A 23293-nucleotide genomic window follows, 5' to 3' on the forward strand; every position below is an offset into this window, starting at 1 on the left:
GTCCCAACCAGGTTGACGCACCCCAATCCTCCCACACCTTAAAAAAAAAAACGCAACAAACTTTTTTATAGCCATATTTAATCATGCTCAAATGACCAGAACACATATAATACAATAATCACGATCACAACAACGCGCTCTGACATTTTGATTGATCTGAAACACTGTAACACAGTTTCAGTATAATGCAACAAAGTTACAGCAAGCCTCCACTTTTAAGAGCAAAGAGGATGGGCGACAGGCTCAGGATCAGAGGTAGAAAGCAGCCACGTTGAACAAAAATGGCAGCAAGTTTAAATGACCGTGGAGCCAACACAACTCCGCCATCATAACACAGATATGGAACAGAACCACATATGAAACTGCAGTTGTTTTTGGACGCTTTGCGACTCCTCTAATTTGGATTTAAAAATTGTAAGGGGCTTTTGAATTACATTAGCATGCTTCGTGGGAAGGTGACGGCGGCTCATCAGTTTCTAACTCCCGCTCGTTTTCTTTTCCCGGATCCCTTGCAATTCTCTCCTCTGTTGCCTCCGATTCCTCACTCTCTAATGGTTCCTCTCCTCCTTCATCACTAACTTTGGCTTTAGATTTCTCACCTGGTGGTTGGACAGGTTTTTCATAACTTATATTATTATTAGTCTTGTTGTTAGTGTTGCTCTGCTCAGACTCATGGGAGACGTGCTTGTTTCCAGAGCTGTATAGCTCTGCTTGTTTCCTGCCGGATCCATAGCGATAGCGGCATCCAATGAAGATTTCAGCCATCCATCCATCCATCCATCATCTGCCGCTTATCCGGGGGTCGGGTCGCGGGGGCAGCAGCTTGAGCAGAGAAACCCAGACGTCTCTGTCCCCGGCCACTTCTTCCAGCTCTTCCGGGGGGACCCCGAGGCGTTCCCAGGCCAGCCGAGAGACATAGTCTCTCCAGCGTGTCCTGGGTCTTCCCCGGGGTCTCCTCCCAGTGGGACGTGCCCGGAACACCTCCCCAGGGAGGCGCCCAGGGGGCATCCTAACCAGATGCCCGAGCCACCTCATCTGACTCCTCTCAATGCGGAGGAGCAGCGGTTCTACTCCGAGCCCCTCCCGGATGACTGAGCTTCTCACCCTATCTCTAAGGGAGAGCCCAGACACCCTGCGGAGGAAACCCATTTCGGCCGCTTGTATTCGCGATCTTGTTCTTTCGGTCACTACCCACAACTCGTGACCATAGGTGAGGATGGGAACGTAGATTGACCAGTAAGTAGAGAGCTTCGCCTTCTGGCTCAGCTCCCTCTTCACAACGACGGGTCGGTGCAGAGCCCGCAACACTGCAGACGCCGCACCGATCCGCCCGTCAATCTCCCGCTCCATTCGTCCCTCACTCGTGAACAAGACCCCGAGATACTTGAACTCCTCCACTTGGGGAAGGATCTCATTCCCGACCCGGAGAGAGCATTCCACCCTTTTCCGGCTGAGAACCATAGTCTCGGATTTGGAGGTGCTGATTCTCATCCCAGCCGCTTCACACTCGGCTGCGAATCGCTCCAGTGAGAGCTGAAGGTCACGGCCTGACGACGCTAACAGAACCACATCATCTGCAAAAAGCAGAGACCCGATTCTGAGGTCGCCAAATCGGACACCCTCAACGCCCTGGCTGCGCCTAGAAATTCTGTCCATAAAAGTTAGGAACAGAATCGGTGACAAAGGGCAGCCCTGACGGAGTCCAACTCTCACCGGAAACGTATCCGACTTACTGCCGGCAATGCGGACCAAATTCTGGCACCGGTCATACAGAGACCGAACGGACCCTATCAAGGGGTCCGGCACTCCATATTCCCGGAGCACCCCCCACAGGACTCCACGAGGGACACGGTCGAACGCTTTCTCCAAGTCCACAAAACACATGTAGACTGGTTGGGCGAACTCCCATGCACCCTCCAGGATCCTGCCGAGGGTATAGAGCTGGTCCACTGTTCCACGGCCAGGACGAAAGCCACACTGCATCTCCTGAATCCGAGGCTCGATTATCCGACGGATCCTCCTCTCCAATACCCCCGAATAGACCTTACCAGGGAGGCTGAGGAGTGTGATACCCCTATAGTTGGAACACACCCTCCGGTCCCCCTTTTTAAAGAGGGGGACCACCACCCCAATCTGCCAGTCCAGAGGCACTGTCCCCGATGTCCACGCGATGCTGCAGAGGCGTGTCAGCCAAGACAGCCCTACAACATCCAGAGCCTTGAGAAACTCAGGACGGACCTCATCCACCCCCGGGGCCTTGCCACCGAGGAGCTTTTTGACCACCTCGGCAACCTCAGCCCCAGAAATGGGAGGCCCCGTCTCCGAGCTCTCCGACTCTGCCTCTTCCGAGCACGTGTTGGTAGGATTGAGGAGTTCCTCGAAGTACTCCCCCCACCGACTCACAACATCCCTAGTTGAGGTCAGCAAAGCCCCGTCCCCACTGTAAACAGTGTTGACTGTGAGCCGCTTCCCCCCCCTGAGACGCCGGATGGTGGACCAGAATCTCTTCGAGGCCGTCCGGAAATCGTTCTCCATGGTCTCACCGAACTCCTCCCAGGCCCGAGTTTTTGCCTCAGCAACCGCCGAAGCCGCAGCCCGTCTGGCCTGTCGGTACCTATCAGCTGCTTCCAGGGTCCCACTGGCCAAAAAGGCCCGATAGGACTCCTTCTTCAGCTTGACGGCTTCCCTCACCACTGGTGTCCACCAGCAGGTTCGAGGGTTGCCGCCACGACAGGCACCGACCACCTTACGGCCACAACTCCGATCAGCTGCCTCGGCAATGGAGTCACGGAACATGGCCCATTCGGACTCAATGTCCCCCACCTCCCCCGGGATATGGTTGAAGCTCTGCCGGAGGTGGGAGTTAAAGCTCCTTCTGACGGGGGATTCTGACAAACGCTCCCAGCAGACCCTCACAATACGTTTGGGCCTGCCAGGTCTGATCGGCATCCTCCCCCACCAGCGGAGCCAACTCACCACCAGGTGGTGATCAGTTGACAGCTCCGCCCCTCTCTTCGCCCGAGTGTCCAGGACATACGGCCGCAAGTCCGATGATACAACCACAAAGTCGATCATCGAACTGCGGCCAAGGGTGTCCTGGTGCCAAGTGCACATATGGACACCCTTATGTCTGAACATGGTGTTAGTTATGGACAGTCCATGACCAGCACAGAAGTCCAACAACATAACACCACTCTGGTTCAGATCGGGGGGGCCGTTCCTCCCAATCACACCCCTCCAGGTCTCACTGTCATTGCCCACGTGAGCATTGAAGTCCCCCAGCAGAACGAGGGAGTCTCCGGTAGGAGCATTCTCCAGTGCCTCCCCCAGAGACTCCAAAAAGGGTGGGTACTCTGAACTGCTGTTTGGCGCATAGGCACAAACAACAGTCAGGACTCGTCCCCCCACCCGAAGGCGGAGGGAGGCTACCCTCTCGTTCACTGGGGTAAACCCCAATGTACTGGCACACAGCTGGGGGGCAATAAGTATGCCCACACCTGCTCTGCGCCTCTCACCACGGGCAACTCCAGAGTGGAAGAGAGTCCAACCCCTCTCAAGAGGACTGGTTCCAGAGCCCAAGCCGTGCGTCGAGGTGAGTCCGACTATATCTAGCCGGAACCGCTCAGCCTCGCGCACCAGCTCCGGCTCCTTCCCCAACAGAGAGGTGACATTCCACGTCCCAAGAGCTAGCTTCAGTAGCCGAGGATCAGACCGCCAAGGCCTCTGCCTTCGGCCGCTACCCAGCTCACATCGCACCCGACCCCCTTGGCCCCTCCCACGGGTGGTGAGCCCGTCGGAAGGGGGACCCACGTCATCATTTCGGGCTATGCCCGACCGAGCCCCATGGGCACAGACCCGGCCACCAGGCGCCCGCTGCCGGGCCCCACCCCCGGGCCTGGCTCCGGGGGGAGGCCCCGGTGTCCCACATCCGGGCAAGGGATCACGAGGTCCAAATTTTTTGTTCATCATAAGGGGTCTTTTGAGCTGTTCTTTGTCTGGTCCCTCATCTAGGATCTGTTTGCCTTGGGTGACCCTACCAGGGGCTTAAAGCCCCGGGCAACATAGCTCCCAGACTCATTGGGGCACGCAAACTCCCCCACCACGATAAGGTGACAGCTCAGGAGGGAGAGATTTCAGCCAATTGAGCGTATTTGCGAGAATGAATGACGTAGAGGCCACAAGCTGGGTGCGCATATACAGTGCGGAGAAGACTTCTTCTACGCTTCATTTTAAGATGAAGCGCATTTTGAATAAGCTGCATTTATTTATTAATGAAAACTGGTTTTTGATTTTGAATTTTACAAAGGAAATGTTTATTTACACGTCTTTAAAGTTTGGGGGAAAAAAACACTAATTGTGTAATTATCAGACCGCCATTACATTTTTCATCTCGCGCACCAAACTTTGGGAATCCCTGCTTTAGGCTTACTGAGGGGAGTGAATCAGGGACATTTAAGTGTGAATGTTTCAAATATTTCCATTTTAAAAGTAAAAGTATGGTCCCACTGGACCAGATATCAGGACAAAAAAAAGGACAATGAAATCTTGATTAACTGCATTTATTGTTTTCAATGGAGAGACAAGCAAGAACGGCCCAAAGTAGATCACAGTGAAGCAATCGGAGCAGGAAACTGTTCCCCAGCAGCTATTAACAGCTCCCCTTCAGAACCCAGCTGATATGATCTAAAACGTGTTGAAACAACAGTTTCATAGCGAACCGCTTCTGATTTGCTCTTAAAGCTACAGAATAAATAAGAACTTACATTCAGCCATGATGTCACTGATTGTGATGTCAAGTTCAACAGGTTTTGGCCACAAAGAGTAGATTTAACCTTTAAACGTGACATGCTCATGTAAAAGCATGAGCAGCTCCAGTTTCCTGCTCCGACAGCCATTTGTTTGTGTGTTGAGTTCTTCCACAAAGTAAAAAACAAAGACACAAACGTCTCACCTTCCTTCAGAATACATCCCCACCCTAACAATACCAATACCTCTATGTTTTAATGCAGAATATGCTCCTCTGAGATCTTTTAAACTATTTGTGGAAAACAAACAGAGTGAAAGCGGTCCACGTTTATTTACCAACCAAACCCATTTTATTATTTCATGGAGAACATTTAAATAAGTTTAAACTAACTGTGGTACAGTCTGGATGTACCGGGGATCCGGGAGAAAAATTTGACGCAGACACACAACTTGCTGTTTCTGTCATTATGTGCACTGAAAGTGTAACAGCTAATGGAAGATCAAAAGTTGATGGCTTTGCCAAAAGAGGCGGCCAGGTTGGCTTCTCTGAAGGCCTCAGACACCGTCTGCAGGAGGGAGAGGGTGGAGACAAACATGGGGTTAAAGTCAGCTTTAAAGTGCTCGAAAAACTGAGAAAAAGAACAACATATATTACTTTAAATTTAGGAAAATATGCGCCTTTGTTAAAAACCTTAAATATGTGATCATGGGAAAGGTTTAAATTGCTTTTGAACCTCTTTGATGTCTCCCGTTGCCAGATTTTCAAAGTTAAATGAAGCCACAGAATTTAAAACCCGATTAAAATTAGCAGGTCACCAACTAGTCTGACAAGTTAACAACTGCAAATATTTTTGATATTTTGTTTTTTTTGGATATTGTGACATCAGTGAAAACACAAACTGGTTGAAGTAAAGAATGTCACATAGAGCAATCTCACTGAGAGAGAAACACAACATGGGAAACAGTAGCAGGCGGGACACTCATGGCTGAGTTGGGAATTGTAGTTTCATTCAGGGTTGAACTCTGCACTCTGGCTACGGTACTCTACAGTAGAAACTGTAACTCATCCTTATGTCAGTTTCAAAATCTCAGAAGATCTATTTGTAATGTAAAACGTGTCACATCTGTTTCATCAGTACCATTACTTCAAACTATGGGACACATCTCGAGTGTGTCATCGGCATCAAATGATGCAACGTGCTCAGGGTGGCGTGGATTGGAGGTTTAAAATATGTCCTGTTACTTTTGACAATATCACACAAATCTTAACTACAATAAGACAAGATGCATTTCATTATTCCCCAGCGCAAATATGCTCTGCTGTGTGTGTTTTTGATGTAGCAGCAGAACGTACAGGATGGGCGTGGCAGACCCGGGCGATGTCCTCACAGGAGGCGCCATACTCCATGGCCAGAGCAGCTTCATTGATCATTTCTCCTGCACCCTGCAGGGAGACAAACATGTTCAGTTTTTACCTTCAACATTCAGCTCAGTTCTTCTGACCATGCAAAACTGAGACTAACATGTCCTTTAAAGGCCACTGTGCACAAGACACACCCTGTTGACTTGGTTAACCACAGTAACTTCAGGACTACTTACACATTTCTGTACTTTCAGGTGGTTAAACAGTCAACATTTGTCCCATCTCCGCATCTGATTTACTGTGTTTTGAGTGCAATAAAAATTTTATTGAGATATTGATGTGAATAGTTACTGAAATTATTATTCCTGATTAAAAAGAATCTCCTAACAGCAGACACTGACCCGTGAGAGCAGGGACAGCTCAGATTTTAACCATCATCATCAGGTGTTAATGTCAGCAGATGAATCTGAAAATGTCTCCAGAGAAACTGTCTGCATTTATCTTCTCACAGAGTAAACACCTGAGCCGTCACAACAACAAACATGATGTTTTAATAGAATTTCTATGTGCCGTACTAAACAAGCCCAACTGGACTGTCTCTACAACTTTTTATACTGTGTTCAAATAACACAGCTGCAGTATAGCAGTAAATATCACAGATTTAAGAAAGCAGGCTGCATAATATGAGGTATTGCTAGTATTTAATGCGACTGCTGCAGTATGAAGTGAGGTGCTGCAGCACACGAGGGTCAATAGCTGCCATCTTGAGTTGCATGAAAATCAGAAAACTGTAAAATTGTCTGTAAAAGACTTTCTCTTGATAGACGGTCTTTTTCAAAGTTTCCCTGCTAGTCTGGCCATTAGGACACAAACACCACACTCTCTCCTTTACTAATGAAATCTCTCAAAACTTTCATCACTAATCAGCAGCACACAAGGCAACAGCTGCAGGAGATCACTGCTCTGACCCAGCAGCAAGTTCTTACAGTTCCAACTATGTGGGCTCCGAGCATCCTGTCCGTCTCCTTGTGACTGAGGATCTTCACCAAACCATCAGTGTCTGCGTTGGTCTTGGCTCGGCTGTTTGCTGCGAAAGGGAACTTGCCAACTTTGTATGGGACGCCCTGAAGAGGAGAGGGGAGATAGAGACTGTAAAACACAGCAGGGCTCTGAGCAAAGAACAACAACTCTGTGAAAATGTATGCTCATGCTGGAGTACTGAAGTATCAGCAAACCCAACAGGACAGGATGATGAAGCTTCAAATGTTGCTCATCATCATCACAAACACATTATGAACATTTACATTGTGATGACTTATAATGAGGAAACATCACCATCATGTGGACAATGCTAACTACAAACATAGTGAGTCTGCATCTGCCGAGTTACACCACAAAAATGATCCAAATAAGATAAGTATGTAGTAACAATCTAAAAACTATAGAATAAGTAGGGGTGTGACGATACACTCAACTCACGAGAACGAGACAAGATTTTAAGAAAATACTGTGACAAAATATATGACTATGACTTTTATTTAACCCAGTTGCACATGGATTTTAAATGTTTTATTTATAACTCTTTACATGCATGATGTAAGCATGAGCGTTTAAGAAACTACTTCTTCCACAAATTGAAACTAAAATTTATAAAAGTTAAAATAAATGAAATATTTCTCTTTTTTTTCAAGTGCAAACAATATTATGTGCAAAACCAAATCAAAGTTCTACAAGTCTGTCACTGACAACTTAGCAGTCACTTTGCTGCCATTTATCATTTCCGCCAGGTACCTAAAATGCTGCCAAACAAACGATCTGAAAGTGGCGGGGGCATCTTCAATGGTAACACCGGTATTTTCCGACGTCATTCTGGCTACTTGCTGCTCCTCCTCCTCCTCCTCCTCTTCATCTTTAGGTTCTGGCAGGCTAGACATAGCAAAGGCACATTGCTGCCCCCACAGGTCACAAATAGAAGTTTGGATAGCTCACATATCTCGTTTAATCTCGCGAGATCTCGTGGAGATCTCGTCACACCCCAAGAAATAAGAATATTGTAGACACCAACAGCTACAGTATGTAATTACTGAAGTCTACACTGCAAGTAGTCTGGTGATGTCTGGACATATAAGCCATTGCAACGTTGAGATTTTTTGTTAATTTGTTTTTTTCCTGAAGATTTCATGGCACGTGGTTTTCTGCAGGACATGTGAGGGACAGTGTGTGGAGGACCTTCCATCTACAGGGTGCAGGATGTGATGCAGAAATTAACTCTGTTAAGGACAGCAGATGAGGCTCCTTATTGAGCTGATATGAGTACTGCATGTATCCATAATGGCGATGAGCGAGTGGAAAGCAGCATACAGGTCGGCAGATAGGAGCAGAATCTCTTACACGCAGCAATTAAATGCTCCAGAATATTTGGTGCTACATTTACACGCCATCAACTGTTATCACAGGGAAACTCTCTGCAGAAGGTCAAGAGTAAAGGCTGCAGACATTTGTGTTCACACATGCTCTAGAATGTCTCTTCAACATTTCAGGGCTTCGGTCTATGTTTGAAGGCAGCAACAAACAATCGGATTACTTATCTTTGTGGTTTGTTTAGGTGAAGTAAAGCCATGCTGTATTTACAGCAGGTTGATGTTGGACCAAAGCTTACCTCCTCTTTGAGCTGCTCCTCTGTCTTACCCACCCAGGCCACCTCAGGGTGTGTGTAGATAACAGAGGGCACACAATTGTAGTCTATGTGAACAGCACCGCCGGCCATTCCCTCCACACATATGATGCCCTCGTCTTCTGCTTTGTGAGCCAACATCGGTCCGGCAACCACATCACCGATCGCATAAACACTGAAGGGGCGGGAGAAGAAAAAGGGAAAAAGGGTCACTGAAATGTCTGAGGTGACAGGGTCACTGTCGACAGTCAGTCATTAATACACTGTAAGTAACTGTCACACACTAATATTGTGCTGGACCACGTTTATCTGTGAGAACGGCACACACTCATTACGAGAAGCTTAAGCATTGTCTCAACATTCATTTCCTTCAGAGTTGCTTTCAACTTTCACCAAGATCTGCTACATAAAGTGTTCTCGAGCACATCACAACGATGAGGTTAATGTCTGTGGTGCCCCATCCATGTGTAAAAATTATGCCCGATGAATCCTGACATTGTCATCGTGGAGTATGCTCGTGCCATCAGGAAGGGAAAAACATTGTCATTCCGTGTATTCAGGTAGTTGATTGACCTCATTTATGACAAAATGTGCTGAACCTCAACCTGACCAGCTGACCAACCCCAGGTCATTTCTTTAGTTACACCGAGCTGGTGATTTATTCCTGGGCAGGGCAAATGATACTCCTAAGTGCAAGTTTACATTCAAATCCTTGCACGTGGATGAGGAATTATATGATTATAATATAGTATCAGTCAAGTACACAACAAAATACCCAAAGAATCCCCTACATAAAATCATTCTTGAAGGTGTGCAAGACTAAGAGTTCTTACGGCAGGCCAACAATCAACTGTTGGGAATGTCTTTCATTCAGACCTTGGGGGGAAGCTTGGTGGTCTCAGATAGAAGATGACAAAGACGAAATAATGGTGGTGAGAATTTTTCCTCTGGATAAAAATGGCAGTGTCACGTCGACATTGTCAGACGCTCATAGGCCCCCGTTGACGTAGTCTTGCAAAAAAAAAAAAAAAAAAAAAAAAAAAAAAAAAAAAAGGTGGCGATCAATTTCTCCATCTGCAGTGTGATTGCTGCCAAAACAGGGTCGCCAGAAGCCAAACAAAGTGAAGCAAAAGTTGCGAAATTCAAACAGAGAAAAAAAATAATATCTGCTTGAGTTATGGCAGCAGAGATCTCATCTGCGATGCGTCCTCCAGCTCAGACCACGATCGCATCAAAGAGACGCAGCATGGAAACAAAGAGAAACGACAGAGCTTAGAACACCCTGAACTCAGTGGTACCTGGGCACTTTGGTCTGGAAGCGGTTGTTGACAGGGATTCGACCCCTGTTGTCCAGCTCAACGCCAACGGCTTCCAGACCCAGATTCTGGGTGAACGGTCGTCTGCCAATGCAGACCAGCAGCACATCACATGTCAGAGTTTCATTCTTCCCTCCAGCGGCCGCCTCCACTCTGAAACATTAAACAAACTGCATAACACACTTTTCACTTTCACCACAATTTATATTTCAAGACTTTCACCACAGAATGAATTAAACCAGGCAAGTTAAACTCACGCTACATCAATTTTGCCATCTGGCCTCTTGGTGGCTCCCATAACTTTGGTACCGAGCTTGAACTTGAGGCCCTGCTTCTGAAGGATGCGCTGGAAGTTCTTGGAAATTTCCATATCGATGCCCAAGCCGCCCACGTGGCCCAGGAACTCAACTGCTGTGACCTTACAACCTAGACGCTGCCACACCGAGCCCTGAAGGACACGGGAACAAACTTAACTCACACAAGGGTAATGTGAGCTTCAAAACAGAAGGTCTTTTTTTATGTCTAACTGAATGAAATGACATTCAGTGAAAGCAGCAATGATTAGAGTCGTTGACATTTTCTAAAAGTTAGGGAAAGAAACTTCATTACTACATTCATCATCTTAACACTGTGGCCGGATTCTCATTGAGATATGGTTGTCTGTTCTTAAGTCTTAAGAATTTCTCCCACCATCTTCCTGTAACACCATGACACTTTCCAATGATGTCAAGGAAAAGAGCACAGAAGAAGACAAATTCTTTTTTTTTTTTTATTTATTCGACCCTACTCTATGAGGCAAGAAATATTGGTGAAATGAAGACCAGTTGGGCTCAGGTTGTGATGTGTTTAAGCAAGTAAACTGAAGATGATGCTGACCAGCTCCACCCCAATGACTCCAGCTCCAATTACAATCAGCTCCCCAGGCACTTTCTTCAGGGACAGAGCTCCCGTTGAAGACACAATGGTGTCCTCGTCAATCTAGAGAGACATAACTACATGAGGGGCAGTTTGACAGAATAAGCCACAGTTTTGGGTTGAGTGAAAAGCTCCATTCAGCTTTAAGGATTGAAATGGAAACAGCAGTAGGTAACAAATGAAGTTGTACCTGAATACCAGGGAAAGGTGTGACCTCAGAGCCTGTGGCGATGAGGATGTTCTTAGTGTTGATGACCTGCTCACTGCCATCAGCTGTTGTTGCTGTCACTTGATTCTTACCAGTCACTTTCCCAAAACCGTTGACATGGGTTACCTGAAGAAAAGTGTTGCCACATAGTTAAAATGCTCTTACCTGTGCTTCTGACAAGCAGTGTGACAGTTCAAACAACCATAAGACAAAGAGACTAGCCAGACTTTGTTCTGTTTGAACAGATGTGCGATTCCTCCAGTGAGCGCTTTGACTGCCCCGCTCTTCTGAGCCATCATCTTCTCCAGGTTCAACGAGATGCCTGAGACTGAGAGGGAGAGAGGTTATTCAGCAACCGTTTGCTAACATGATTGCTGTTGTTGTTCCGTTTCATCTCTGCTAAGTTTTAAATGTAAAGGTAAGACGCCATATTCCATCTGTAATGATCTAGCAGACTAATGTTTAGTGCTCTGAACTACTGAACACTATCGGATGTCACATTAGGGACAACAAATAGTCACTAGAGAAATATCAATAGAAGAGGCCAATTAACACCTCCCTTACAATTCAGTTGTAATCTTAGCTTACCCCTTAGGAGTCTTAGGAGGCGCATGCTGCCTTTGCGGACAGATAATAAGCTCTGTAAATCTCAAAACCCACCGCATGCACGGCAGATGTCTTCTATACCAAAAACCGATGTAAATTGATATAAAAAATATTTCATTTCGTGATTCAATTGCTGAAAAAACAAAAACAAACAAACAAACAAAAAAACACACAACACCCACACTGGCATGGTGCAGTCTCCAGGGTTGAAGATGGAGATGGAATGTTATGGCCGTGCAGAAAACTGGACCCAATTACAAGTGATAAAGCGATTATTTGATAAGATAAATAATCTGTCCTTTTACTTGACATTTTAAAACAGAAACTAACAGGTTTTCTTAAGGCCAATGAAAAAAAGCACACAGACATCTGTATAGAAAAGGATACACTGGACCACACAAGAGAGAGCAGAGAACACTCAGGTGTTGCGACCTCTCACTGATAGAAAGTACAATTACTTTGGCTCCATAAAAATAATATTGATTGTAGCTTTGAAAGGTCTTCCTTCTTTGTCACAATATGTGCAATGTATTTTGGCATTTTTGACTGTCATTTTTGACTGTCATTTTTGACTCGCTTTGTACCAAAGGAGTCCAGAGCTAGTTCGGAGCCAGAGTATAACTCAGAACCAGATCTTTCTGTTTCAACTACCAAAAGTACTGGCTGCAGCGCTGAAAAACTGGTCCAATTTCTACTGTCCAGAGTTAAGCACTGCTTACTTTGAAGGACAGGAGCAGGGTCATGGATACCAACCTGACTGACTAACATGTTGCGAGCGCCATGTTTAAAATCTGAACTAGTTGTCATCTCCCTGCACTGTGGCCCTCTACAGTAACGTAACGTGACATAAGAACATGTAGCTCTCTTAGAAGTGAATCTAGTACTGGAACTGCTTTGGTTATTGAGTTACTGTTGATGTAAATTAACTGCAATAAACTTTGGAGATTTATCATAAACACTCAATCTGAAAACCCCTTTGGTGTCTGGTCTGGCTTACTGTGCTCCAAAATGTGCAAAAAATGTCTACGAAGTCAACAGAAGCATCTTACTTTCAATGCCTCTGCTTTCAAAGTCCTTGCCATGAGCCATGTGGTACAGATAGGAGTTGTTGAGCAGAGCCTGCAGGAACAAAAATGTTAACTCAGCTGGAAGAGCGATGTAAGTTCAAGATAATAATGACAACAACCATAACAGACAGAGAACAAAAGAATCTCAGCAAGCTGGCAATTCTATTGTAAAACATTTTTAGAATGACCAGTAAACATTCTGATAAGGATGAAACCCAGTTTGTTACCTTTGAGGGGATGCAGCCAACATTGAGACAGGTCCCACCCAGCGTGGCATTCTTCTCAACACAAACTGTCTGTTACAGGAAATCAGTGCATTAGAGACAGCACTGCATTTGCTTGAAAAGAAAGAATTGTGTAGTTCATCTCAGACAGTTTCATTCAATAAATTGAAACAAGCCAAAGGACACAGGAATGGCCAGGCACCTTGAAGCCGAGCTGTGCAGCTTTGATGGCAGCAACGTAGCCACCTGGACCAGAGCCCACCACTGTGACATCTGCATCAACTACAGAAAGGCAACACAGCAGCTTTTACCACAAATTCAAAACCACAGGAAGTAGAAATAAAAAGTTAAATACAACAAAATGTATATGAGGTGTTTTTTTCTGGTTTAAAGACTGGGTGTACATTAGAAGAAGTGGAATCAACATTTGTGAACATTGTCGGCCCTCAGAGAGTCTTAGCTGCATTTTTTGTTCTGAACAAAAAATAAACACACAACTGACACTCAACTGCTCCACCAGTAAAATTAAATGAGTTAAAGTTATGTAAAAGAAGCAGACAGCTCCGCTGCCCATCTTCCATAAGGATCACACTCTGGTTCTCCTCGCCTCCAGCTCTACAACCATCGTATACAGTGTGCATGAACCTGTGATCATACACACTTTAGAGAAGCTGAAAAAAAATCTGAGGGGACGCTTTGAATCCATAGACTGGAATGCACTCGGTGAGCCATATGGAGAAGACATAAATGCCATGAATTCATTAACTTCTATGTGCAAAGTATTATTCCCATGAGGACTGTGAGGTGCTTCTAACCTGGATCACCAGTGATCTGAGAAAGGTGCTAAATATGAAAAAGAAAAGCCTGCAGGGAGACAGGGAGTTACTGAAGACTCTGTGTGCGAGTGTGTATATATGCATGTGTGTGTACAAATCGATAATAAATCATAAGCGCCTTTTCACACAAAAACAATAGGTAAAAATGGAGGACCACACAGATTTAAATAAAAAAATAATAATAAAGTGTGTACATTGTGACTGTCTTGAATCATTATTATTGGTTTAAGTTGTGAAAGCATCACAAATGTGAAGAGACTGTGTGCGACATGTTAAGTTAGTCATTTGTTTTCTGTTGTCATTGCCACCTCTCCTCTTGTACACTCGTTCAGTAAATCAGAGTGAGGTCTCTCATGATGATTTTACCTGTCGCATCAGTTGAAAAAAAAATAAAAAATTCCCACAATGGCAACCATGCAAACACAAGAAAAACAGTTGTCCCTCAACGCACGAGACATGTCCAAGGGCTGATTGTTGGCTTGATGTATAGGGAAGGCCCTTCACACACAGCTTACAGGTTTTTTTTATTACAATAAATAAGGTTTTCTGTCATCTGTATATGTTTGGGACACTTAAATTAAATTCGTATAAAATAATAAAGGGATAAACTCTTAACATATCTTAACTTATTAATGCCCCACGATGAAAAACAAAAAAAAAAAAGTCAACTCAGGGCTCAAAGTCGATGTGATTAATAAAGACTGATAAGATGTACAGTCCTCTTACTTGCGGCTTTGTCAGCGTAGGTCCTGACAGGCACCGCTGCAGCTCCATGGAGTTTGCAGGGGAGATGGTGGCCCCGCTGTGAAGCAAATAAAAAAAAAAAGCTTTAAAAACCTCACAACCAGGAATAAGATGAGCCATCTAGTTTCGAGAGAAAGAAAGGGGTGGGTCATGATTGAACATTAGAAACAAACGCCCGGCTAACTGCCTTTTTCACTGTAGTGTTAAACTATTAATTCTCTATATCCCTAAGAGAGTAAAAAGCACAACAAAAACATATTAGGGAGATGCAACATCTCTATTGGAATATCAAATGGGATAATAAGATCTGAATAATAAAAGAAATTATCAAAAAGTATGTCTAAACTTTCATAATATACAAAATATAAAATCCCCAATTTATGCACACCACTCTGACGGTGACAACTGGGTAAATGTGTTTAAGTAATAATAGATAATGCTTCTCTAAAACGAGGTATATAGAAGAGTAATTAGCTGTTTGGCTCCATTAATGAAACAGGGTAGGATAAAAATTATGTTCCATGCTTACGACATAAACTACATCAAGAGTTAGGTAACCAATGCTAACAAAGTTAGCATGCTAATATGACTTGCAATGAGACAACAGTCAAATGACCACGCTGACAAATCCAACTTTTGGGTCTTTAAACCTGTTACACCCCAGCACAATACAAATATCATATGAAACCATATTTTGAGTTGATCTGCCGTGAAAAGTGGTAAATCTGACATTTTTTCATAGTGCGTTTCCCAAAACATTACAGAAACGTACAATAACAAAACTCGTAACTCTATTTTATGGGCATAACTGTTATTTCCATTTATGCCGATATAACAACAAAATTATACAAATTTAAAAAACATACATAATACATGTTTAATGATGTATTTTGTCTCTGACACAGAGAAAATATCTCAATATCAAGCTTTCCCTGTGTAGTTTGGCGCTACATACTTACGACATCAGCGGACATAGCCGTTAGCGGACCCGCTTGCTAACCCTGGGCCGCTGGTCTCATAGTACTGTGATCCCCGGAACCAGCAGCAAATAAGACTATTTCAGAACCTCCTGCGACAACACGTGGAGCTAACTGGTAAAAAAACATAAAATAAATTATCACCCTTACCGTGGCCAGAGATCGGTAAAGCTGTGTCCAACTCTGCATTCTGTTTGTGTCCCTCACAGGATAAGTAACCTACAAGAGGCCGATCAGCCAAGGACTCCTATCATTGCGCACGCGCAGTACCAGCAAGAAAAACAAGAGGACGTCGCCTCTATGTGACGTCAAAAGATTATTAAATATCATCAAAAGTTAAATGCATTTGATATAAAGTTATTCTTGCTTTGGGTCTCTGTATGAGTCTGCTTTTAGTTTACGTTCATTATGATTCAATGAACAGATCTCTGTTGGCAAGAGAAAGAACTAACTTTATTGAGGAACATCCAGGGGAGTCACTCTTACAAACAAACTTAAATTAGTGTCACAAACTAACTCTAATTACATTTCAAATTATGGGAAGATAAAACAATAGTTGATTTAACACACAATTACAAATGCAGGGAAAATGGAAGAAAACTTCTGTACCATGTATAAAATTCCAAGGAGATAAAAAAAAGAGGAGGTTTGCAGCTCCTGGCATCTACTTTGCTGAATGTCAACAGAGCGCACTCACTGCCAAACCACCAACTAACACCCCACCGAGATCAATCGTGCTCCATTTTCCTGGTTAGAAACACTCCACATCATATACAGAACATGTGAAACAAGTCAAACCGTTGTGTCCTTTGATGTGACCTCACAGCGGTGAAGACTGTCAGGATACAGCTGCAGCTAGATGTCAGATCTGTGTCCTGCTGAACCTCAGCCTCTCTGCCACCTATTTCAAGTATAATGACTGGTTCTATAGACAGAAGCATATCTGTGCCAAGGGACCTCCAGTGTCCTCCATTGTGGCTAACCTTTAATGTACTTGATGTACTCTGTGGAAGATCAAAGGAATCAAACATCTGGAACATATAATCCAAAATGGAAATTTTATTTCATTTGATGAGCTCATATCACAACATGAGATAGGCAGCAATAAATTCCTAGAATATCAACAACTTAAGTCTATAATAACAAAGAAATATATCCTCCACCAACCAGACTTACAACTCCCGACTAGGGTAGCAGAATTTCTAAGCATCTGCACCCCAAAACTACTATCAAAAATATATAAATTATTGTCTAAGATAGATGACACAATGTCTCTTCCATCCTCAAAATGGGAGGCAGATTTATCCATCAGTTCTAGTCATAGCTTCTGGCCACAAATATGTTTGAACACCTTCAGAATGTGCGCCTGTCCAGAAGTTCTGGCTTGAAGTCTGTGAGGACCTATCAACATGGCTAAAGTGTAGCATCCCTGCATGCCCCACACTGTGCATACTGGGTGACTTAGACAACATCAACATGGAAATTAACTCAGCACACATGGTTCTCACAGTGTTATGTATCGCAAAGAAAACTATTCTCATGAACTGGAAAGCGAAGAACAATCTGTGTATTAACCAGTTTAGAAATTTTCTTTTAGATTATATTAGCATGGAAACAATGTCTGCCTCCTCAAAACATCAATTGGCTGAATTTCATTCTCTCTGGTCCCCTCTGATTAGCTTTATCACATAGTGGTGGTGGTGGGTTGCTGTCCCGTCGCTCTGGGCGGTTGGGTGTGTGCTGGGGGGGGCTGTGTGGCTTCGGGCGTCTGGTGGTCTCTCAGGTCGTGGAGACCGGGTTGGTCATTGCTGGGGGGGACTGTGTGTCAGGCTTGGAGGGCAGTTTTGGGGGCTTGCGGGTGGTGGCTGCTGGCTCTATGCCGGGTGGCCGGGCCGCTCTGGCGCGGGTGGTGGTGCTGGGCCTGGGCACTGGTGGCTGGGCCCTGCCTGTGCCTCGGGGGGCTGGGTTGCCCTGGACGCGCCACAGTATGGGTGGGTTGGTGCAGGTCCTGGTGCCGGGCTTGTTGCTCTGGGACCTCCAAGGTGTCCACAGATGGTTGTTTTTTTTTTTTCAGGGTGTTGGGGCGTGCGGTGGGGGGCGGTGATTTTCCCCTGTTGGGGGGGGGGGGGGGGGGGGGGGGGGGTACCTTCTGGGGGTACAGTAGCTCCCGGAATATGGTCGCTGCAGGCCCCGAGCCTGGTGGACATCAGGGCCTCCTGCCCTGTGTTGGCTCCCAGGTAGCGGGGATGCCTATTGCAGCCAGTCCCTGGCTGCCCTCTCTGGGGGAGAGTAGCTTCCTCAGTGTATATCCCCATACCCCTCTCCCTTCTGGCTCCTGTACACAGCACACACTCACACATGAAGGGTTTTGGGGGCGTGTGTGTTCGGTGGGGTGTAGTGGATGGGGCCACGTAGGTGGTCCGCTTTGGTTGCACTCTTCAGTTCCCCGCCCCTGTTTTAATTACACCTTAGACATTACTACTTATCAAACACACTCACACACACACATTAGGTCTTGGGGGATGGTTACACTGAGTGGCATCTGGTGGGCGGGGCTCTTTGGGTATGTAGGCTGCCCAGAGGGCCGTGCTCCCAGTTCTACAAGTTTGGCTGCCCCTCAATTTTAATTGCTCACTATTACAAAATATTGAAGAGCCAGAAGGGTGAGGGGAGGGGTCTTCTTGCTGCTTCCTGGTTGCTGCTCGGGGCGGGAGGGGCCAGGAGGATTAATTAATTGTTCTGCTGGTTCGGGGTCTGTGGTGGCTGGGGGGCTGCTGGCCCCCTGGTGTGCTCGCTGCACTACACCCCAGCGGAGTCGAGGGAGGGAGGACGTGTGGATGTATGGGACGTGAAAGTGTGTGTGGTAATGATTGGGCCTGGATCTGGGACTTGCTGTCGCCTGGCCTGCCTGTGCTTCTCCCGATGGGGGGGCAGCGTTGCCTCTCCCCGCTGCTCGCGACTTTACCCACCTGTGGGCACGTCTTGACTCCCAGGGCACTTGGCCAGGGGTGCTGGGGCAGGCGCTGACCCACTGTGTGGCTGTCTGGGGCACTTGGCCCTCCTGGGTATTGGGTGGGGCCTCTGCCGGGGGGGTTGGGGGCGCTCGGGCTCCTGGGGCCCGGGTCCAGTGCACGGCCCATGTCTGGGCGGCTGGGGCCTGGCGGGGTCGGTGGGCTGTTGCCCCTGGCTCCCGGAGGGCCTCTGCCCTATGCTTACGGGGGCTCTTTCTGGGGGCTTCCTCTGCAGTCTTCTGGGTGGATGCGTGGTTGCCCCTGCGGTGGGCTTCCTGGGTTCTGTGCTCTGTGGGGGCTGCTGGTGGCCTGGGTCTTGTGGCCCTCTCTGCCTGCTTCTGATTGCTTGGGGGGGCTGTGGATTGTGGCCCTGTGCGCTTATACACTCATAACTAAGCACGGTTATCATGTAGGTCCTGTGCCATGGGTGTTGCATGTTCTCACACACACACACACACATTCATTAGTCCAGTAGCATGGTCGCTAAGCAGTTGATGTATTATCATGTCGTCTCAGGTCATCTACATCCACAGCTGTGTTGTATGCGATTGCCGCTTCTTGTGCTTGTTTTTGTTTGTTTGTGTGTTGGTTTTTTCTCTGCTTGTCTGCTTTCACGTGCTCCTGGTGGCGCTAAGGCTGAATTCCCCTCAGAGGCCATGGATTGTTGTCTGTTTTGTTTTTTACAGGTGTAGCAGCTGGTTGTCTGGTTTTTGTTTCTATTTTTGTTCTGTTTCCTCTTCTTTCCTCTTCATCTTTCCTTGTCCCCCGGTCCGGTTCAGTTCTATTACATGTCATATATTATAAACAGAAATAAATAAATGGGCATCAAGGGGAGCTTTACATTTATAAAACTTCCCTTGGCAAAGCAAATCTGTTTGGCATCAAAGGTATTCAGACTACAATTCTGGGAAAAAAAAAAAAGTAAAGAAGACAGTTCTGCCGAAAGCCAGGGACTAGACCTGTTCTAAGTTCTATACTTTTTAAAAGGGCCGTGTTTATCAACTATGGAATTAGAAGATTTACAAAAATGGTCAAGTGCTAGATCTTCATCTGGGATTTTAACAGTGTCATGAGTATAACTATTCAACAGATCAGTTAAAAAAAAGCCTGCTCATGGAGATGTTTCAGGATCTGGATACCAAGCGTGGACCTAATGTTTTCATTTTTGCAATTCTGATACAGGCTATTGAGCAGTGATAACTAACACCAAGTTCAGATACTGCGGATTTTCTACCTTTGATTTGTTAAGATTGAGCCAATCAGGGACAACCTTGAAGGATCTCTTAAGTTTGGTTTTGTAGGATCAGTAATTACCTGAGAAAGGTTGATATTGGTACACACCTTTTTTAAATGATCAGAGGCAGAGTTCAACTTGTTTAAATTAAAATTGCCACACAGAGATTGGGTTTAGGCCACATGCACACAGAATGACATCAACAAATATAAGAAATATTAAACATTTACACATAGATTTTTGAATACATGTAGAGGAATGATACTTTGAAATGTGCTCATTGCGGAGTTATGATCAGTTGAGTAATGAAGGTTGAACTATTCTTGGAAAGAGGTTCTATTCCCAGCATCATGATGGACACTCCTGATATAGAAGGTTTCGCTAACGCATTGGAATTGTTTTACTATTTTCATATGCATGTGCAAGGAAGAATTGCTTGCTGCTGATAAATGCAAAGAAGAACAGCTTACACATAGATGCTCACATATAGGCTTCTGAATGCAATGAAGACCTGCTTATCCAGTAAAGTTCAATGTCAATGTGTAATATTCAACTAGGATTTGCAAAACAGTGAAGTTAAACAATGAATGGGTCCATAGTCGGTATGAGAAGACTACAGGAATATTTACCTGGGTGTACGTTCAAACAGAGATGAGAAAATTGCGATAAATAATTGTTTGTTTGTTTGTTTGTTAGTATGTATATGAATGTTATGTATATAAACTGTGTTGAGTTATAGTTACTCAGTAGTGTCTCAGTGAAACAACCGACGGGGGAAGCCTTGCGGTGACAACAAAAGCAGTGTTTTACTGATCAGTCAAGTTGCTCCAGTGTACTCCATACAAACTGGTTGGCTACTGAAGGGATAGAAAATGGGGAATACTTTTAAAGCAAACAAGGAATTAGATGGGAAAAATACATGTTTTAACGGGACCCAGACAATATTAAATACTCAGACAGATGGGAGAAGAAGTGTAGTTTTGTAGGAAATCACAAAATTATTACATAAAATTAGTGAAATCAATTGAAGAATGCCTTTCTGAAGAGCTGTTTACCACAGATGAGCAGCTTTGCGACCAAGCACATTGTAGATCGCTTTACTGCCAAAATGATCTAATTTAATGGATTGGTTTAGACATGCATAACAGCATTTTAAGAACAAAGAGAGAAACAAAAAGGGACAACATTTCATGGTGGAAGGTGATGTATAAATAACTGTGTATATGATTAAGGAGAGACCATTTGAGCAGCACAGCCATTTCGCAGCACAGGGACAGCAGTCCAAGTTAAAGGATCTCCCACATGGTATCACCTGTCACACTGTGTCAAGGTATCAAAAGAAGAAAAAATCACCAAACTCAAGGACAAAGAGATGAAGACTCCGGTGAACGAAGAGAGAGGACTGACAAACCAGAAATACAAAAGGATGCTCGATATCAAGATCCAGAAGAAGAGGCTAACAATGCCACAAACACTTACAATGCTGGGAATGATGCCAGCAATGAACAGAGAAGAAGATTCAGTGTCATCAATCTGCAACACGTGCCTCTAATGAGGGGGTGAATATAGAATCCTCAACAATTACAACGTCTCTGGGAACTGTGACAACAACAAGGTTTAAACCATTTTGATATATATTGTAACCTATTGGCTAAGGAATAGTGCTGAAAATGAGGTAAATCTAATCCACCACTGTCCTTGGTCTTCTGTAGGGTTTTTAAACTAATACGTGGTGGTTTGTTTTTCCACAGAAATTTGGAGATGCATGAATCTAGTGACTTAAACCAAGTAGCAGATGGTTTTATGGGGATCATTGAGAACAAATAGTTAACTTTTGGTAGTATCATCATTTTAATGGTTGTAACTCTCCCCATAAGTGATATAGGTAAGCACTTCCAACGAGAGAGATCGTCCTCTACTCTCTTTAATAATTGCACATAATTTAGCTTTGTTAGCTCTGAGAGCCTGGAGGAAATGTTTATGCCTAAATATCTAATATTTCCTGACTGTAAAGTGATCACAGGTAAATTCTGGACCCTACAGTTAATGGGCAGAACTGTGGTCTTAGACCAGTTGATAGAGTAGTCAGAAAGTGCTGAGAATTTATTTATGAGTGTGATCGTGTGAGTGAGAGACGTCTGTGAGTTCTGAAGGAAAAGTAATACATCATCAGCATAAAGACTTATATTTTGCTCAATATTTTGGGATTGGATGCCTTTAATATTTCTATCTTGTCTGATAGAAGCTGCTAAAGGTTTGATGAAAATAGCAAAAAGTGAGGGAGAAAGTGGGCAACCCTGTCTTGTACCTCTCTGCAGACTGAAGCTTGGAGAAGTTTGATCATTTGTCCTGACACTTGCATTTGGGGAGCTATATAATATCCTTATGCAGTTGATGAAGTGTGACCCAAACCCGAATTTGTTTAATGCTGCGAATAAAAATTTCCAGTTCACTCCATCAAATGCTTTTTCTGCATCTAGACAGTCGATTGTGGTTTCTAAGTTGTTGATGGTAGAATAGTCTATGAGATTAATGATCCGGTTTGTGAACGAACTGTTGTGCCTACTGCTCTTCAGCCTGTCAAATGAAACGTAGAATTTGAAACGGGACAAATGAATGAAGACCCAAGGAGTTGAGTCGTAAACGAATCAATACTATTTCCTGTGCGATGACCCGTCAGCCGAGGAGTTGAGTCATAAACGAATCAATACTGTTTCCTGTGCGAGGACCCGTCACCCGAGGAGTTGTGTCGTGAACGAATCAATACTGTTTCCTGTCCTGCTGACTGAGCTTATGAAGCTGCCGCCTGCCATGTGGTGAGGAAGGGTACTGCAAGAAAATGAACGAATCACTCACTGAGACAACTCGTTACTCCCGAGTCATATAAAAAATTAGTTCATATCGAACGAATCACTCACGAACGACACATCACTATCTATTTGACGAGTTATAAAATTAATTCCTTCCATCAGCCTGACTTAAAACTGTTTATCCTCCTTATTTATCCACTTCAAATCAAGTTTCAACAATTAAAAAAATTTTGTAGTTTGAGAAAGAACAACTTAACCTTCAGCAATCAGTATAAAAAGAGGGTAAGAAAAGGTGCAAATGCCAACCATACATCACTAAAAGGTGGAGCGGAAGTATTCGGCTGCAAGTAGGTGTGAATGTTCGACCATAATTTGTAAAAAGCGGGTAAGAAAAGGTTCGAATGCCCGATTATATATCAACAAAAGCGGGAGGAGAGGTCTTCGGATGAGAGTGGGTGAGAATTTCCAACCATAATCTATAAAATGCGGTGAAAAAAAAGGTGTGAATACCCCATAGAACACTAAAAGGTGGAGCGGAAGTGTTCGGCTGCAAGAAGGTGTG

The 23293-nt window shown here is 44.8% G+C and overlaps 1 protein-coding gene across 1 annotated transcript; it reads right to left on the minus strand.

Moving 5' to 3' along the window:
- Window positions 1-4543: 4543 nt before the first annotated feature.
- dld (deltaD) lies at window positions 4544-15936 on the minus strand. The gene is made up of 14 exons (XM_072386529.1): window positions 15827-15936; window positions 14682-14757; window positions 13322-13401; window positions 13123-13191; window positions 12878-12947; window positions 11450-11550; window positions 11205-11348; window positions 10976-11077; window positions 10357-10547; window positions 10082-10252; window positions 8769-8958; window positions 7096-7233; window positions 6101-6190; window positions 4544-5312 (listed from the first exon to the last, which is right to left on the minus strand). Exons 1-14 carry the CDS (start codon window positions 15863-15865, stop codon window positions 5247-5249), a joined length of 1527 nt encoding a protein of 508 aa, XP_072242630.1. The 5' UTR covers window positions 15866-15936; the 3' UTR covers window positions 4544-5246.
- Window positions 15937-23293: the final 7357 nt, after the last annotated feature.

This window comes from Leuresthes tenuis, unplaced genomic scaffold (assembly GCF_036924035.1).
Source record: "Leuresthes tenuis unplaced genomic scaffold, fLeuTen1.0.hap1 SCAF_5, whole genome shotgun sequence".
Classification (NCBI taxonomy): Eukaryota; Metazoa; Chordata; class Actinopteri; order Atheriniformes; family Atherinopsidae; genus Leuresthes; species Leuresthes tenuis.

Excerpts from the sequence above, each read along its gene's own strand:
- dld (XM_072386529.1), bottom strand. The coding sequence starts at position 15,865 with ATGCAGAGTTGGACACAGCTTTACCGATCTCTGGCCACG. Across the intron at positions 13,192-13,321 it reads CTGCACAGCTCGGCTTCAAG|ACAGTTTGTGTTGAGAAGAA; the intron begins GTGCCTGGCCAT and ends TTCCTGTAACAG. Across the intron at positions 6,191-7,095 it reads GAGCCCACATAGTTGGAACT|GGTGCAGGAGAAATGATCAA; the intron begins GTAAGAACTTGC and ends GTCTCCCTGCAG.